This window comes from Gouania willdenowi, chromosome 3 (genome assembly GCF_900634775.1).
Source record: "Gouania willdenowi chromosome 3, fGouWil2.1, whole genome shotgun sequence".
Taxonomy (NCBI): domain Eukaryota; kingdom Metazoa; phylum Chordata; class Actinopteri; order Blenniiformes; family Gobiesocidae; genus Gouania; species Gouania willdenowi.
In genome coordinates, this window is record NC_041046.1 from 31,162,624 (window position 1) to 31,182,654 (window position 20,031).

Here is a 20,031-nt window from a genome sequence, read left to right on the forward strand (position 1 = left end):
ATTTGATCAAAGCTTTGAAAAGAGTGTTATCCACAGCCATTTTGTACTGACGAACTACTGTAAAGATTGGAGAAACTTTATAGCGCTACTGTGTTGCTTTTACAACTCCTGCTGCTATAATGATAAACAGAACAGAGAGGAGGAGCGATGGGAAGAGCTCATAAATACAGCCAAGGACTAACGGAAAAGGACAGAATGCTATAAAGACTCTACAAATAAGTTACCAGGTTTGGGACAATTTAGGGGTGAAACATAACTGAAAGCATACAAACCTGGGAAAATAGTTAATGTCATAAGATAAATAAGAGTAGTAGAACATCTTTAAGGAGGTTGAAAGAGTAAAAATGCTCAGTAGGGTTGTGTTAGCGACATGTTTGGGACTCTTGCTCTGTTCGTGTTTTGTCTCCTTGGCTGAGGATTATCTGACCAGAGCTCTCAGGCTGATGTCTGAGACGCCACTCATCGATGGGTGAGTAAGAAAACATCTTTCATACATTAACCACTGTTGGCCATGAAGAACTGCTATAATTTAGCAGTGTTGTGTATCCTTTCCAGCCATAATGACTTGCCCTGGCAGCTTCGAAAGCAATTCAACAATGAGCTGAACAAAGTTAACCTGACCACTCTCAATACGACACACACCAACATCCCTAAGATCAAAGAAGGCCGGCTCGGTGCTCAGGTACAAATACTTCAACCAGCGTTTTCACACACCTGCTGTCCTTATGCAGACAATTAATAGAAAATGTGCCCATTCTCTTTGTGGACACCAACAAATGAGATAATCAATTAATCTCAAAATTTTCATTAAAAAAGGTTTATTTTATTTAGGTTCAATCCACATACATCTTTAGGCTTAAACAACTGTAACAATCTGCTATAACTATGTGACTATAGCACATGTGCAGATGTCATAGTGCAGTGTTTCTCAAATGGGGGTATACGCAATGGCACTACAAGGGGTACTTGGAGAGAGAGAAAGTGGAAAAATAGCGAAAACTTAAAAAACATGGGATTTTACAATGTTTTTTTTTAGTTAAAAATGACAATCATAATGATCTTGATTAAAACATGAACTGAAAATACAAGAGTCAGTCTTGGTCCCACGCCAGGTGGGGGATGTCCAGAAATTATAAAAACTATAGAAATATATTAAATTCAGGAGGCACTAAGTACTGTTTACTTATTTACAATGGGATTCTTTCAAATGTCTGTTATCACTTGTTTATTCTCTCACTATGTCTATAGGTGTTTTTAGGCCGGGCTCACTTTGTTCTTCTTCTTCTTGTGTACACTAGTTAAAATTGCTACTCCTCTGTTATTCATCAACAGATTGGGCTGAAATTTGGTAAGTATAATCTATGGATGTGTACGCATCAACGCTCAATTTGAGGCCCAGAGGTGCCCCTAAAGAAATTTTAAAAATGAAAGTCGATTTCTCATTTATTTGCGAGTCAAATATTATGACGGTTGGTGGTACCAAATCATTGGCACATACCAATATGTAAATGGAGCCTATTACCCCGTACGTGTCACGGGGGCACCAGCATTTTTCAAATCACTACTCCTCCATTAGATCGGAATGCAGTTTGGTATGGATACTCGATGAATGAATATGATGAGACGCTCAGTGCCCTTTTTTTGAAATAAGTCCTGGGGGCCCACCCCTCACTTCCGGTAATTTCCAAATGTATGGTAAAAAAGTCGTCTGATATATCGTTTCAAAGGTAATTCAATTTAGATTACGATTATGCCTCAACCTATTCCATTTGGGGCCTGAGGGCTACCGCCCTTTTTTCGTCAATTTCTATTAAAGTAGTTTCTTTTACTTGTGAGTCGCATAACGCAACAGTTGGTGGTACCGAGTCATTGACACATACCAATATATGAATGGGGCCCATTACTCCATATGTGCTACTATGCTGGTAGCGTTGGTGTGGAGTGCGAGTACCTGGCTGGTGGTGCTTGGGTTCCCCTGCTTTCTACCGGCTAGGCTCACACTAGACAGGCCTCCTACATGGACACTTCACTTCACTCCCAGCTGGTCTGGCTCACTGACTCTATGCACCATACCCCTATCCAATCCTTGGGGGGCTGGATAGCAGGGCCGAGGGTGGGAGGGGCCGCCACCTGTGCTACCATGTAGCACCCCACGCCTGCAGGTGCGGCGTGGGGTGACCCCTGCTTGGGCGGTTCCCTGCAGGGCAGTTGTCTGTGCGCACCGCACACCAGTATGATGGTCTGGCGGGGGCCCTTGGGCAGTCCTGACTTTGACAATAATTAAAGCTGGGGGTGATCTGGGGGCTCGGCTGGTCCACCCAATAGATGATTTTCAGAACACGTATGCATCATATATAACACATACCTTTGACATCCTCAACCATTTATCTCCCCTCCTAGTTCTGGTCAGCCTACGTACCCTGTGATACACAGTACAAGGATGCAGTCCGACAAACCCTGGAGCAGATCGATGTGGTTCACAGGATGTGCAAAAATTACCCAGAAGACTTTGAATTTGCCACAAGCATGCAAGGTGAGCCAATCGCCTGTAACTTTACACACTGTGCACATCTGTTTCCTTGTCACACATGCGTGCTGTCCTGCAAGGTTGGCGTCACTTACAATTGTAATTGCGTAATTGATTATCAATTACAGTTATGACATAATTCTAATTGTAATTGAAAAAAATATGTTGCTGTTGTAATAGTAATTTCATTGTAATTAAGTTCAGATAATTGACTGTATAATTGTAATTGTCATAGAACTTCTATGAAAACTGTCAATTACAATTTAATTAAACGCAAAACTGCGAAATCATGCTACAGTTCTATGGTTTACACATATGTAGTTAACAATTTTTAAAATTTAACAAAAGTTTCACATAAAATTTTCTCGCTACCTATCAGTTCTGTTGAGGATTATTTTACCATTTTTGACAGAAAAAAGGCACAGATGCCAACGCCAAAAATATTGATACCAATATTTTTTATTGATTAGGAGGCCTAACATGGTAACCAAGAGGTGAATAACAAATTAGATGATAGATAATATTGCTTAGTGTATTTTACAGCTGATTTAAGACATGGGTCAAAACTGACCTGTTATCATAAGCGATGCTAACAGAAAGCTAACACAAGATAAAGGATACGTTTTATGGGGTTATTTATTTTAGGTTTGGTAATTGTGATTAATTCAATTTGACCTTTAGTAATTGAGAACGTATTTTTAATTGACTTTCAGTGAAAAAATAATAATTGTAGTTTTAATTGTAATTAGGGAAAAATGCCGGTCAGGGTAATCATAGTTGTGTTGTAATTGAACATGGATCATTTAAGACATAATTGTAATTGAAAAATGTAATTGACCCCAACCCTGCTGTCCTATCTACACAGACATTTTGAATGCCTTCAACATGAATAAGACAGCCAGTCTGATCGGGGTGGAAGGAGGTCATTCCATCGACAGCAGCATGGCCACCCTGCGCACTATGTACCAACTGGGTGTGCGCTACCTCACACTCACACACTCCTGCAACACACCCTGGTAAGAACAAACTAAAGAAACACTCTACACTGGTCTCACCCAGCTACTATATATGAAGACAGTGAGTTGGTCACTTCTTCAAACATTGTTGTGAATGCTAATGATGCCATAAGAACAAAGTGTATGCTTAAAAGATTCATACTTGTATATTCCCTTTTTGTGTGAAGTTTGCTTGTTTTCTCCTTGCTTGCATGAGTTTTCTACCCTATTCCGTGCTACCAGTGGCGCTGCCAGCCGGAATCCTGTACGCACTTTGCGTACAAGTTTTTTGAAGGTGTGGGAAAAAAATACAAATTAAAGGGTTTAAAGAGCATACTGTTGTGAAGGTTCTCCTAACATTGCCCGTGTCCACGGTGAGATTTGTAAGTGTCTCTCCATTTCCGGGTTCTTCTTCTTCTTCTGTTTTAATGGCGACGCTTCAGAGTTCTTCTTCTTCTTCTAATTTGTATGTTGCATTTGCAGAAACAAGACTTCGACGTGTCGTGTATCGACGTACAGTGTGAGCACTCAGGTCACGTCAGTGTCGGTTCGTAGAGTGTGAGAACATGATTTGTGAGTCGCATAGTTTGAGCTGGAGCTGAGTACAACGATTGAAAAAAATTGCACAGTGTCTGCCCGCCTTTACGTTGCTTAAACACATACCTCCGGAACACCATGACAGACAAGAGACTGAATGGACTTGCCCTGATAAGCAATTATCATGATATTCCTATCTATTCCGAGGCCATTCTACATGAGTTAGACGCGACGGGGAGGCGTAGACCTGATTTAAATAGGTAGGAACATTATTAGCCTGTTATTATTATAAAGTGTGTTTTTGTGTGTTTTACCATGCGTTTCTGCCTGGTGCGCCGTCACCATAATGTCTTGCTGGGCTGTTTTCATCTGTGTTTCTGTACGATGTTACCATCCTATGCTGTAAAGCCTAACTGATCTTCATTTATTCGTTGAGTAAAAATCTACTTTGAACGATGGAATTGATTAGAATTGTTTCTTGTTGATAGCCGCACTGATCAGGAACTGGCGCTGATCTGTTGAAGGCGGCGGGGGTTGGGAATCTGTACGTACTATGTCATTTAATCCTGGCGGCGCCACTGTGTGCTATAGCTGTAGAAGCAGCTTTAATAAAGAACTTTCTAATATCAGAAGAACATTTCTGCTGTTTGTTGGGTTTATTTTGTAATAATTTGTCTCAAGATAATACCGGTAAATTTGATCACTGCTGAGTAGCTGTCATTAGAAAAAGTTGTTTTTTTTTCTTTGTCAATATGCAAAGTTATGGCTTATAACCTAGGATAAATTATGTCAACTATAGCATCAAAATACATACTCTAGCTTGATAATGAGTTCAGATCAATCAGTACTTCATCTAAGTAGAACTCCAACCTATAAATAAGACAACATAAGAGATCAAAGTTTGTGTTTATGTAATGCATACTTGGATTTCTATGTTTACTTTAGTCATAAATCTGTGTAGAAGAGTTTTTAATCTTTTTTAGCATGGAAAGACATTAGTCACCTTGACCCCAGGCTGAATAAATTGGGTATAGAAGTAATGGATAGTACAGGCTCTGTCTAAAGCATCACATGTTCTCAGTTATGTGCAGCAGCAGTTCCCGAGTTATAGTTTGTCTTTCTCTTTGACTCTTTTTAACTAAGAGACTCAAATGAAGTCCTTATGCTTTCCTAATGTTTGCGTTCTGTGACTGAAATTGACTTAAAAGGGATGCTAGGACAAATATTTAGTCGAAATACTCAGAACTTATTAAAAATGGGCTGTTTTTAAAAATGCTTCTCTCTCCGTTTCCGTGTAAACATGGAACCGACAGATCCCATATTATGCTATTTTTCACCGATCTCCATTTGTTCAAAGAACCCCAACAACATAGTATTTGAGGTTTATTTCCCCAAACTCGCCTGTTTTCTAGAGCTTTAGCCCTCTGAAAGGTGACTTCCTGAGCAATTCTAAAAACGGGCTGTTTTGCGGCCTACTCATGGATATTCATGAGTAAGCATGTCTGTAGACACTATCCACACACTCTTGTTATTGTTTTCAGCCAAAAAACTGCACATTACAGTAAAACATATGGCTATTTAGGTGGCTATTGTGATTGTGAGTCAGAAAGACGCAGCGCGCCAGCAGTATATGTCTGCAGAACCAGAGCAGCAGCAGCAGCAGCAGAACAAGAGGAGTTCAAACACTTGAAACGCTTATCAAAGCTGCTATATTGCTTTTATGTTATCATCTCCTCGAGTGATTACATAATATAGAATAGTCCATTCAAGGTGATAGTCCACTGTTTTGTCCAACCACTGCATCGCATTGTGTCACAAAATCTCCTATCATCGCTCAGAGGAGGTGGGCCTATGAAAATGACTCCTTTGGTGACGTCACGACAGGAGCTAAATCTGAAGGAGCGCTGTTTTACCAGTGGGTGGGCTGCAGAGACCATGCAGGAATCGCTTGTTTTCCTTATTCTGGGAGTTGGCAGGCTCAGGGAAGACTAGTTTATAGATGTAGAGACCAACTTGACTAAAATGTCAAGAGTTGGAGAATAATCAATCAAAACTACTTCATACCCAAATATGTAATTTATTTGCAGCAGAAAAAAAGATGTTTGGGGGTTTAGTTACTGTTTAAATAATGAAAATGTAAATTTGAGTTATAATATTTTTTGTATGTGTAAATAAACTTAGAACTTAGAAATCAAACAAAACAGCTTACATGCATATAACAGAGTTTGGTTTTCAACTCGAGGTGCAGAATGCTCCAAAAAATAGGAAACCACTCCTAATTCTTACCCTGGATGATCTTAAAGTGAATAAACAAGCATGTCACGTGTATTTTTTCTACGATAGCGACGTAGGGATGGGTTAGAAGAGGGTGAAAAATGCTGTTTATTACCTCCTTGAAAAGAGTGTGTCAGAATAACATTAAGAACCACTGTTTAAAGCAACAATAACTCTAAGGCCTAGGTTCCCAAAGTGGGGTACGGGTACCCCCAGTGGTATCATAAGGGGTACCTGTACCATAGGGGGGTACGTGAATGAAAATTAAAAACAATGACAACTTTGGAAACTAGAATATAAATAGAGCACTTAATGTTAATACTAGGTTAATGCTAATGCTAGGTTAATGCTATTACTAGGATAATGCTAATGCTTGGTGAATGTTAATGCTAGGCTGATGCTAATGCTAAGTTACTGTTATTGCTAGGCTAATGCTAGGTTAATGCTATTGTTAGGCTAATGCTAGGTTAAAGCTAATATTAATGCTAAGTTAATGTTATTGCTAGACTAATGCTAGGTTAATGCTATTGGTAGGCTAATGCTAGGTTAAAGCTAATGCTAGGTCAATGTTAATGCAAGGCTAATGCCAATGCTAGGCTAATTATCTTGCTATGTTAAAGTTCATACTAAGTTAATATCCAATGATAGTCTAATGTTAATGATAGGTTAATGCTATTGCTATGCTAATGTTAATGTTGATGCTAGGTCAATGCTATTGATAGGTTATTGCTATTGCTTGCTAATGCTAGATAATGCTAATGCAAATGATAAGCTAATGCAGTGCGACGAGAGCCAGCACCTGCATCCTCATTTGCATTTTTTTTTTTCAGGAAATGCAAATATTTTAGTTATTATTATATATTATTCCTCCACAGGATAGGTAAAGTTCACTTTAGGGCTACATAGTATATGACATTACATTATTATATTATTTAAGTGTGCAGGAGTAGGGGGTACAAGGCTTCAGGTTAAATGTCTGAAGGGGTACATGACTGAAAAGTTTGGGAACCCCTGCTCTAAGGTATTTGCCTTTACAACTGGAGATTATTATCATAAATTAAGTATTGGGTTTGGTTTGAATTGTTGACTTTTTCTTGGCAGGGCAGATAACTGGCTTGTGGACACTGGATCAGAGTCGTCTGAACACAATGGCCTTTCTCCGTTTGGAAAGGTCAGTGTTACCTCCAGCATTTAAGCAGAAAGTCAGGTTTTAATGGGAAATGTCTTTGTTACCATGATTGTAAAATAAATATTTTTAATGCTGTGTAAACTGCTGGACTGGGATTGAATAAACAAAAGGTGCGGAACCAAAAAATGTAGTTCACCGTCGACCTGCTCCGGGCTAGCTGGTTATGCTAGCTTCTACGGCTATTGTTGCTTTTGGCGACACTTAGTGGTGATGATGGGAAACTACAGGAGCAACGTGCACATCAGAAACACATGACTGTGACTGCTGCATGTCCTCTCCCATTTTATTTTCTGATTTTAAACAACAAAATGACACTTAAATATGTTCCAGGCCATTTAGTGACAAGGCGCAAGTAGCTAAATGTTTTTTTTTGTACGTCCTTATTTCATGACCACTTATTTAAGAAAAAAATAAAAGAACAGCATTAAACCTCACAGTTTTCCCAGTGCTTATATCTCATGATTCCAGTTATTTTTCAATGTAAAACAGTTGAAAAAAACCCTCAAAATTCTTACAAAATCCTTCAATTTTCCTCAAAGTATGACATAATATTTTTCTAAATTAAACAGAAATTGATCACAAAACCTATAAATTTATAATGAAGATCCTGTTTGGGCTGATATCTATTGCTTATTACTTGGATATGATTGGTTTCTTACATATTTTGTAATTTATGTATACGTGAAAGTGCAAACTAGGGCACAATAATGTTGACATTACTCCTTTTCCTGCATATGTGGCCCACTTGAGCTCAAACTGCTCCGTATTTGGCCCCTGAACAAAAATGAGTTTAACACCCCTGCTCTAAACTGTCTTCTTCTCTCAGTTAAAACTTCCAATACAGTCATTAAATAATTAGCTGAAAACTTACTCATTTTAAACATTACTCCATAAAGCATATACTAACTTTTATTACAGAGTTTTTGGTTTATTTTGATGTTAGCAGATATATTTCATTTAACACTATAGGAACTATACAATATGAACTTTATATAGTGTCTAGTTCAGCCAACTCCATAAATAATAGTCAAATTCTCTTTCATACACTGGCATGATTACATGTATATGGAAAAGCTTTATGTCCACATTAAGAGATGAATCTATCTGTCCTGAGCTGTAAAGCATCTGTTGACCAGTATAATGAACACAATTGTTCACAGGACGCGTTTTCATTCATGCTTATGCAAAGAATCGTCGACAACATTTGTACCTTTTTTTCCGAGTATGCCATAAATCTTTGTTAGAGCAGCCCGATTGTGGTTAATGAGTAAGAATTTACTGCACTAAGTTACATATTCACAATAGGTTGAGGGCCACAAGGTGTTTTACAGCTGATGTTTTAGTTACCATCAAACATGGTAGATTAGAAATGTTTGGCATCAAACCTGAGTGATATATTTTGAGTTGGTAAGTGCTGTATTTTAAAAAAAAAATTAGTTTTCAGTGACAAAAACAGAAAAAGACAATAATAGGACAAATACAATAATATATATGTGTGTGTGTGTGTGTGTGTGTGTGTGTGTGTGTGTATATATATATGTTTTAAAAAAGCTAAACAAAAAAAACATGAGTAATGTGCAACGGTTCAACCTGATAAATACAAAACAAGACACATATTATCTGATAATCAGAAAACATGACAAATGCAAAATTTAACAATGACATAAGGCAGCACCAAAATTGTGACTAACACATAAAACATCACAAAATATATAATAATCATAAGGAGTATGGTCCCACAGTAAAAAATAAAAAAGAAAAAAAGAAATCTAATAATAGGCTTCAGCAAATAAGCAACAAAATAAATGAAAAATATGAGCAATGAATGTCAATTTCAGTCAGTTCACATCATTCTTTTCCTGTAAAATGATTATCTATATGGACTGAGAGTCCAACCAAAAGTAAATCCACCTCTCCTCAGTAAGTCTGTAATTTCAAATGACTTTTTGCCAAATTTTGAAAGCATGTGACTCATTCTCATTCAATTTAGCAGAGAGGCGTTCACTGGTATAACTTTGTACACCTCCCTGTACCACTGCGTTATATTTAATTATTTATCTATTAATTTTTTTATATCTACAGTTTTTCTGAAAGCAAAATTTTGTAAAAGGTAAAAACAACTGCTTCATGTTTGCAAGTTATTTCAATGTTTTCGCATAAATCTTTAAAATAGGAATGGATTTTTGGGCTTTGTTTTACAGACAACGTAAATAATGAACATCTTCAAAACATAGAAACACAAACAAATGCGCAAATGCTATAGAAGGTTTATAATATAATAGTTGAATGAAATCTAATTAATATGATGCTTTCTCCATGAACAGCGACTTATTGCAGAAATGAACCGCCTGGGGATGCTGATCGACCTGTCTCATGTGACTGTGGAGGTGATGAAACAAGTGTTGGACATTTCCAAAGCTCCTGTGATCTTCAGCCACTCGTCTGCATACGGCGTCTATGCACACAAGAGAAATGTTCCCGATGAAATCCTCAAGAGAGTGGTGAGTCAGCTCAGCTCACACTGCTCTCAGGTTAGCAAGTGTTCAAAGCAACGGTCTGAAACTCACTTTCTGGAGGTTGTTTAAAATGTCTCACCTGAGTTGATCTTTGGGATCAAACACATTGGGGTAGAATGTGTTTGGGTAGAAATTATGCATATTTGAGCAAATCTTTGCTTTTTTGCTGAGTGAAGGAGAAATTGGATTTAGACTTGATTTAAAACTAATGTTTTGTACATAAGGCTGACATTACACTGTCATTATCATGAATAAGGTGTCATGAAGGCTGTCATTAAGTGTTGTTGGCTAAATTATGACACCTTTGGAGCTATGTGGGATCTAGTGGGGTTAGGTTGGGTTAGGGGTCAATTACATTTTTTAGTTACAATTACCCTTTCAATTACAATTAGATTATGATTACAATTAGTCAAAGTCATCTGTAATTGTCAATTTTTCAACATGTGCTGGACATACTGAAAAATTAAAAAAAAATTCACTTTGAGCCACGGGTGTTTAATAACAGTAGAAAGCATATATACAGAATATAAAGATAAAAAGAAAAGGACAGATTTTCAAAAAAAATTCCACATCCTGTGCAAAGATGTGCATTTTGAAAAAGCAACAACAAATGTGCAGAATTTTCTTTACAGCAATTTTTCGAATTACAATTTTTTTTTCGCAGAAAGTCAATTACAATTATGTTCTCAATTACTAAAGTTCAATTACAATTAATCACAATTACAGAGCCTGAAACAAAAAAACCTAATAAAAGTTAACGTTCCTCTTGTGTTAGCTTCCTGTTAGCATCTCTTATGATAACGGGTACTAAATCAGCTGTAAAATACACTAAAAACTAAAATATATCATCTATACTGTATATTGTTTCTATCTATTGGTTACCTTGTCAGGCTTCCTAAACAATGAAAATATAGGTTTCAATATTTTTGGTGTGGGTATCTGAGCCTTTTTTGTGTCTGTATAGCCCTAGATACTGTATATGTTTTTTAAATGGCAAAATGTGGTAAAGCTTGATATGAAACATATTTTAATAATTGTTAACTACATATGTGTAGAACCGTAACGTGGTTTTGTGTTAAATTATAAATGATTTCTTTTTATAGAATTTTCAAGGCAATTACAATTACAAAGTCAATTATCTGAACTCAATTACAATTTAACTGCGATTACAACAGCAACATATTTTTTAAATTACAATCACACCATAATTGTATATAATTTTCAATTACGCGATTACAATTATACTTGACCCCAACCCTAGTTCAGGTAAACTTCAACTTCAATTAAAGTGTTACCGAACAAACCATAAATATTCAACCCAATTGGGTTTTAAAAATGAATATATATTAATTATTGCATTATCATACAAAGATGCTTAAAACAAATTAAACTGAAAGGTGTTTTAAACCAATGTCATAATGAATGACTTTTTCCAAAGCCTTCAAGCAAGTTATAAAAGCCTGAATTGTTGGTAAATATTCTGGAACATCCCGTTACCATGGACACCTTTATTGCATCAGATAAAACACTATTTAAAGCTGACTTATGGCACAAGAAGCAGTGAGTGGTTGCATATGTGTTTTGCATAACCAGTGCAGTCAATAAAGTTGGGAAAAAAGAGAGTTTCCATGCAACACTATAGAATACCAAACCGATAAAAGCCTCCGAAAGAGAAGAGGCTCAGTCAGACAGGAGGGCAGAGGTCAGTGCCTTCATGTGAATTGATGAGACTTTAAATGCACCTCCTGGTCTCCTGTCTAACAAAGCAGAAAGGACACGTCTCCTTCCATCCTATGGATAGACCACTAAGTGTTCCACTGTCATGTAACATCTGTGTCTCCAGAATGAAACCAGAGGAATCGTGATGGTAAACTTCTACAGCGACTACGTGACCTCGGCCCAGCCCGCCACCATCTCACACGTTGCTGGTAAACAGTACTGCTGTGACCATAACGACTGTTGTAAAACTCATCAAATATTAACACTGATTACCCTCCATCATCACAGATCACTATGACCACATAAAGAAGGTGGCTGGGGTTGATAGCATTGGATTTGGGGGAGATTATGATGGAGTGACCAGGTATGAAAGAGATTAATCTCAGTATTAGAGATTAGTATAATATACAGAGGTGAAAGTAAGAGATTACCTGTACTACTCATGTTACTGTAATTGAGTTGCTTTTATGGGTACTTGTAGTTTTTTGAATTTATTTCTAAACCAGTAATTTTACTTGTACTTAAGTACGTTTTAAAGCAGAACTAAGTAACTTTTTCACCTTAATAAATCCTTCTCATAGTCGCTGTGAGGGTAATACAAGTGTTTATGGGGTGATTGGGGGGGTCTTTTATCTCCCCCTGCTGTCTCTGGCCAAAAAACCGCGCTTGCAACTTTCCCTGCCTCCGACCCGGTGGCAAGACGTACTGCTTTACGACAGCCCAATACAAACTAATGCTAGATTATGACCAGCCCTGTGGCTGCTCACGGTTGCCTACAAATTCAATTTTCTCCAACTTATATCATGGCGAAGCCAGCAAAAAAAGGCAGAGAAGACCTTTGTCTGAGGAAAGGAGCAACTCCATGCAGTGACAGCTCAGCAGCAGCACACAGCAATCAGACACACTGTCGTCACGGCGACAGGCACACACACTCACACTCACAACCCAGCGCTCCATCAGGCAGCACACACACAAATTTCCATCCATCTATCTATCTATCCATCCATCCATCTTCAGAGCCACTTCGTCAGCACACAAACAAACACATTTCCACACTTCCTTCCATATTACTCCCACATCATTCATTTAATTTACTTGTCTCTCTTCCTCATACTGTTCACATGGTCACATGGTACTATATGTGTGAAGGCACCCTTAATGTCACTGTTGTATTAGGTTGAATTTTTCAGTGATGGTTGCTACCGTCTTGGGAGAGCAAAGATGCCCATGTAGCTGTGGGGTGAGGCAGGTGGTGGAGAGTGTGGAGTTGTTACGACAGTGACATAACCATAAGGGACCTTTAGGGGGAGCGCTAAGCGCAAGTTACTTAGTTCTGCTTGAAAAGAAGTGAAGTCATTTGTTACATTTCTACACCCAACCATTACTGAGTAAATTTTTTTTTTGTTTGTTTTAAAATGATCAACAGACATTGTGAAACTACAAAAAAATGAAATGACCAGACAACAATCAAATGCATCATATAGATAGATAGCTTTATTTCACACTCGGGGTCCATAAAAACTACGTATACACATAAACACAAAAACACACATAAAAACGTCTAAAAGCAGCCAAACAACCAGATTAAAACAGATGCAAAAGTCTCGGAATTGTACATTTTGACAAACCTTTTATTTTATACAGATGCTTTTGTGGAAAATAAATTGAGTTCCAAATGTGCAATATTTGGTCTCTTCCTTTTTAAGTTTATACATGAGATGTTTACTGTATGCAAGGGAACAGTGGCAAGATTTATTACCAACAATAAATGTTGGGGTGAAAGTAACTAGTAACTTTTACTTTGAGTACTATGTAATTAAGCTACTTTTTACTTGTACTTGAGTATTTTATGTAGGACTTACTTGCACTTGAGTATAATTTCAATCAAGTAACAGAACTTCTATTTGAGTAGAATAGATCAGTACTTTTTACACCTCTGGTAATATATTAACTTTAAGATCAAATATAATGGAAACGCATTGGAGGGACAACTGACTGCATGAGGAATAATAAATATATTTCATTATGATAAAAACGTTTTTACTTCCACATAACTGTAACTGTTATGTAACTGAGCTCAGGGTTTCCCAACTGGTGGCTCTACACCCAAAAGTTGGCCACAGACCTGTTTTTAGTGGTTATGAAAGTCTTTGGTCAAACAGGAGGTGACGATAATTTGTTGCTGATCTTAAAATAGAATTAAAAAAACAATGTTTTACAGTGTATGCTCTGATACAGCGATCGAGGAAAAAAAAGTGATTTAGTTTAGAATAGAGTATACTTTATTTCATCCCACAGTGAAAAAATTCACGTTACAGCAGCAAAGACACAAAGAGCAAGCAAGGAAACTAAATACAAAAAGGCAGAAAGGAAAATTAAAGTGAGAAAAAGAAGATAATATTGGCAAATATAACAGTACAAAACATATATAAATAAGCGGTAAGTGGGATTTAAGTAGTATTGGGAAATTTAGGAGTTTTTCCTCCATTTAAACTAGATTTGCATTTAATCTTTTTTGAGCTTGTGACGGGATAAAAGATAAATTGCATTTATAATGAAATGTATTGTGTGATAATTAGATATTGTTCCTGTTTTTTTTTTCTCAAATACTCTCCTTACTTTTTCCATTTCTATTGTTTTCTCTACATAAAATATTAACGTAAAGTTTATTGTGCACCTGCTCACAGAATTCCAGAATTTATCTCAAACTAATAAAAACCACCAGTGCAGCACAAATAAAACCACACGTTTATGGACCTAACATAAATGTCGTTGGACATGTGGTGCTATACATGCTAACTTTAGTCCCGATATCTTAAACTTAGACGAAAGGCAGCGTTGTAAGTTTTAATAACTTTTTCAAATATTTTAATGAGGCAATCACTCAGATTAGATTCACGTTACAGGATCCTACAGTCCTGCTATCTTCAGAGGACACTTTAAGATGGTTTATTATTAGAGATTGTAATACTGGTCTTCATCAGTATCAATTCTTCCAGATATTGAAACACTGTTAAGTGCTGTTGTTTGAGATTAGATAAAGTTCAATACGTAGTCTTATTCAGCACAGATGATATAACTTTGTGGAATTCCATGGAGATACTGTATATATCATACCAAAGTAGGTTGGTAGGGGGTCTGTGTATACATCGATATCGATTAATATCAAAAAACGGAAATTTAGTGTTGGACAATATTGGGATATTGGCAAAAACCCAATATTTAACATCATCCTTTGAAGCTTGTGATGATGTATTGCTTGTATTGAAGCCTGAAGAATCCTCTGGTGTTTGAGTAGCGTAATACCAGCCATTGTCAGATTGCATCTTTATTTTCAATAGCTTTGGAGATGTTGGTTTTGACTTCATGTCCCCTCCTCAGATTACCACAAGGTTTGGAAGATGTTTCCAAGGTTCCCAACCTGGTGGCAGAGCTGCTGAGGAGAGGATGGACGGATGAGGAGGTCAAAAAAGTTCTGGGAAAAAACCTGCTGAGGGTGCTGAGAGAAGCTGAGTTGGTGAGGATTAACCGTGCACTCATGTTACTGCTGCCTTTTCCATTTCCAGCACTTTATCTTTTAAAGAAAATCTGGATGAATGAATGAGAGAGAGATCAGATGTTTCTTCAGCACTTATAGAACTAAGAGCAACCTTCTGACTATCCTGCTGCTTCTTCAGATCCGAGATACTCTGACAGACGTCCTCCCAGATGACGTCCCTATTCCTTATGAAGAGGTGCAGCAGAACCCGTGTAGGACGAGCTACGGGTACAAGAACGTAGCAGATGGGCTCTCATTCAGCCCCCTGGTCTTGGTCCTCATTGTGTTCACTCAGACTTGGAACGCACTGACAGGGTGAAACACTGCATGCATAATACAAAGTGGAGATATTCTAAATCTAAATCCCTGTTGTATATGTTAACTTTAAAAAAAAACATGTATTGTCTGTATTGATAAAGCTCCAATTGTCACAAATTATGAAAATTATGAGCAGTTTATTAGTTCTGAGATCCATTGTAATTTCTTTGTGCAGGTGAAGTGAAATGCTGTTCAAACATTCCCCAAGTCTGATGTTAAAACATGGAAATTGTTGATTCTTCAATGGAAGAGAAGGTTTGCTTCTAAGAAACTTATGAAGTAATGAAAAAGGAAAGGGCAAAAAATTAAATCATCTAAAATGTTCTAGTAAACTATAATGCTTACAAATGGATTTTACACCCAATAAAGGTGCCAAACCCATTTTATAATTCACTTTCAGCTGAATTAACACTTGTCTTCTATGCAAGACAGATCCATGAAAACAAAAGTAGTTCCTGTTTCATAAGAGCACATTGCTCTCTAGTGGTCAAAGTGGGTATGACAAGTTGAAACAAGTCGTTTTTGCATGTTTGAAATATCCCTGAAAACTGAATTAATAACATACAAGTCTGTGTTTGTCACTCAGATTTTTACTAAACACATATATTCAAGATATTCAACATGAAAAAAAACTTCCTTGAGCAGATTTTGGACAAAAGCACCTTTGATTACTCACTGAAGTCAAAGTGTGTGAGAGAGTAAACTAAAACACATTGACGTGTCATAAAAACTAAAGGCATCACGTTCAAATTCATCCACAAAAAAAAAAAAAAACAAACATTTAAAGCATCCCAACAACCCTTTTACAGCCATTAAGAACAAAAAAAATCTCCCTTTGGTGCCAAATGAAACTTTACGAGAACTTTACAGAGTAAGAAAAACGAAACGATCTGCCTGAGAGGACACTTTGAGAGATGAAATTAAAGCAGAACCTGAAGATGTTTAGAGAGTCGATGCTGAACAAATCAAGAAAAAGAACAGGTTGAGAGGTAATCTAATGTATCCTATTACTATATGAGTCTTTGTTGTCTGATGTCAGTGCTAAGAACTAATAAGGAAACACGTTCCCATGGCAGCCAGTGTTTAAAGGGTTAAAAACATCAGTGACTTCCATCGTGGGGAAAAACAAACTAATCCTCTTGCCTTATTTTGCAGATCAGAGTCAATGATTATTTTTTCCTTTCAATAACTTGTAAACATTAAGTGTAACAGCCAATCCTCAGTCACCATCTTCAGTATTTAGTGCATCATTTAGTGGCATTTAGTTCCACCACCTCTCAGCACTGAGACACTGAATCAGACCAACTATTCAATGAGATCACTCAAAAAAACAGAGTACGGTATGGAAGATGTTTTGCTTTGAGTGGTACGATTAGAACTGAACAAAGTGGTGACATCACTGTACCAAACCAACCAAATGATGATGGTTTGGAGGGAGAATGTGGGTGAATCCATGAGAAAGTTCCACAGGATGAAAACCGAGGGATGAACATAATGCTTCACCCAGTCGCCAACATGCTTACAGTGCACTGAATCCACATGGTTGGCCCCCAGAGTAGCCAGAAGGTGAACATACAGAGGTATAACAGACATACGGGGTAATCCCAGTCCGTGAGGAAGACATGAGCTAGGTTAGAATCTCCTTCTGTGTCTGTTCCTGCTCGTGTGTCTCACTGTCTGCCAGCAAAGGGGAGTGGATCCTATAAGGCAGGTTGTCTTTAGTCAGCATTTTCCTGGTGGCAGAGACCAGGCGGGAGTAGTTATCTGGGTTGTACTCGGAAAGCGGATGCCGCGTGTGCAGCAGAGGCAGGTTGTCCCTCCCAGGCTGAGACAGGAACAAAGGAGGGCGACGCTGACTCTCTCCGTCCTTCATTGAGTCGGGCAGAGGTTTGCGTTTGCTCTCAGGCAGTAACATGATGCACAGGACGGAGAGGACGGCAAAGGAAGCAAAGATCACATGATGAAGGAAGTAGCCACTGTTGTTCTGGAGCTCCATGAGGGAGGAGGCGGCCATGCCCACACACCCAGAGGCCAGCACCAAACCCAGGCAGCCGCCACTGAGAGCAAGTCAATATCACATCAGACTCTTTATGCTTTTAGTCAAAAACACAGACATTTTCAGAGGAATATTGTTTGTACAGTACTAAAATGCATATTAGCAGAAATCATGTATTTTTTACCACCACCAAGGAGGACATGTTTTCACCTGAGTTTTTCAGTTTATTTGTTTGTCTGTTTGCAGGATTATGTCAAAAGTAAAGCTGCAGTATGTAAATTGGCTTCATTTAGTCAAAAATCAGTCCCCAAAAAATCCATACTAAGCTTAGAACATATTGTAATTTAAGTGTTCTGAGAGGACACTGGACCTCTGCTCTTTCTCTTGGCTCTGTAGTTTAGCTTTAGAAATCCAGAAGCATGACGTGACTTTTCAGCCAATCAAAGATCTTTTTACACACAGAGTGCTCCATGAGCTGTTTTGGGATGTTACTATTGGCTGCCCAACTAAAGTTGATGCGCAATCATGTCTCATATGTAGTAAAAGTGCAATTGCGGACTTTCCAGCTCAAGTCCCCATCGTGGCGTGAAGCACAGCGGTTAAGCGGTACAGCAAGTGGTAAAAAGCAGACTCTATTGAGGAAAAAAGTCATTAAGAGCTCCACAGTTGTGCACGGTGAATTTGAAACAGGAAGGGGAGGGGGGAGCGTGGTTGATTCCATACAAGTCTCACAATTCTACATAATGCAGCTTTAACAGATTTTACAAAACTTTAACCAAAGATAGACCTTATACCATGGAAGAATCCATTCAATCTGAAAAGGAATCCAGATCAATATACAATATACTGATTCTGGATAAGTTTCAAAAGACACCCACAAATTCTAATCTCTGTTTGTAATTGACCAATGTTTAGTCAGGTTGGTTCTTCAATCACTACATCAACTTTCATCCAACATTGAATCTGAATTGCACATTTCATCGCCATTAAAAAAGGGTAAAAAATAGAAGCCGTCCATACATTTGGACATACTGTATCATTATTAATGGGGACAGTCATTTCTTACAATCCTTTAAAGTGTGAATGATCATGGTACCATGATAAGGATCACTGATCCAGACAACTGCCAATATCTAAGAGGATATTTGGCATTTGGCAGAGGTTTGCGCCTTCTTAAGTACTCTTGTTGGGACCAATTTACTCATCATTTGATCTCAAATTCTCCCAAACGTGATAATTCCTGTGCTCACTAAAAACAAACACTTACCGAACCACGGTGGGCATCACCTCACTGGCGAAGAAGGCGCTGAGCATGGCGAGAGCCTGAGAGAAAAGCAGACCCACGATGGAGAGCACCAGCACCAGTCCTCCTTGTAGGTCTGACACAAACAACACAAAGTAATAAAGATGAGAATCCTTCACTGACACCTGAGTCCAACTTACTGAGAAAACTTTATTCAACAGGAACATGAATCATGTATTTTTATTCCATAACAGACCATTTAAAAACTTCATTGGGCTCTACTGTATATAGCCAAACTTATCATATTTGATACACACATTTTGGAACTCTTTACATGATCAGTGTGATGTTCTTTTTTTCCCCTGTAAAACCTGAGGTATATGATTATATAGATGCAAAACAAGGGTAATCAACCATGGGAGCAGTAACTAGTTCATTAGAGGCCTTTCCAGCTACTCTACAAGATGTATTATTTATGAGGAAAGATGCACATGTGGTTTTAGAAGAAGAACTTTTCCAAATTGGAAAAGATTAAGGTAAGAAAACCATGAAAACACTTTACTGAAACAACAATAGGAAGAGTGACTGGGTTGATGCTGTGTGATATTAGTTTATATTAATTCAATTCAAATCACATCAACTTTATTTGTATAACGCAAATTACAACAAAGTCATCTCAATGCGCCTATCAAAATATAAAATTCATAATAAGAAAGAAAAAAACCCAACAAGATCCAAAGAACAAGCAGGGAACAGGTTAGGGATGTCCCGATACAACTTTTTTATTTTCGATATGATACCGATATTGCAGCCTTGCATACCGGCGATACTGATCCAATATCAGCATGAATCATGCATAGTTTTATTACTTTTTTTTTATTTTGTAGTGTGGAATGTTAGAAAAGTCTTGATCAAGTGATGTTACTCAGAGAATAATATTCAGCAACAGTAGGTATGAGAAAAACTGACCCATTTATTATTATATATTTATTCAACATAATATCTACAGTATTCTACAACTTAATTAAAATAAATTAAAAATTAAATGGGAAAAAATTACATAAATCGGAAATTTGAATCCGATATTCATTTTCAGGCTGATATCGGACCGATATCGTATCGGGACACCCCTACTTTATATTTCATAATCTCTGTTTTAGTAAAACAGTGTTGAAAATG

At 37.6% G+C, this 20,031-nt stretch overlaps 2 protein-coding genes across 2 annotated transcripts in view; one reads left to right on the forward strand and one right to left on the reverse strand.

Annotated features, from left to right (window-relative positions):
- Positions 1–178: 178 nt before the first annotated feature.
- dpep1 (dipeptidase 1) lies at positions 179–16,451 on the forward strand. Its single transcript, XM_028477135.1, has 11 exons — positions 179–469; positions 556–682; positions 2,401–2,533; positions 3,393–3,543; positions 7,435–7,504; positions 9,847–10,023; positions 11,882–11,966; positions 12,046–12,121; positions 15,139–15,274; positions 15,435–15,610; positions 15,789–16,451. Exons 1-11 carry the CDS (start codon positions 345–347, stop codon positions 15,790–15,792), a joined length of 1,260 nt encoding a protein of 419 aa, XP_028332936.1. The 5' UTR covers positions 179–344; the 3' UTR covers positions 15,793–16,451.
- Positions 15,265–20,031, reverse strand: part of slc22a31 (solute carrier family 22 member 31) — a 28,329-nt gene continuing 23,562 nt past the window's right edge. The window contains exons 8-9 of the mRNA XM_028477122.1: positions 18,877–18,988; positions 15,265–17,670 (exon numbers count right to left, since the gene is read on the reverse strand). Coding sequence (XP_028332923.1) covers positions 17,241–17,670; positions 18,877–18,988 — 542 coding nt within the window. The 3' untranslated portion in view covers positions 15,265–17,240. The remainder of the gene's footprint in view (positions 17,671–18,876; positions 18,989–20,031) is intronic.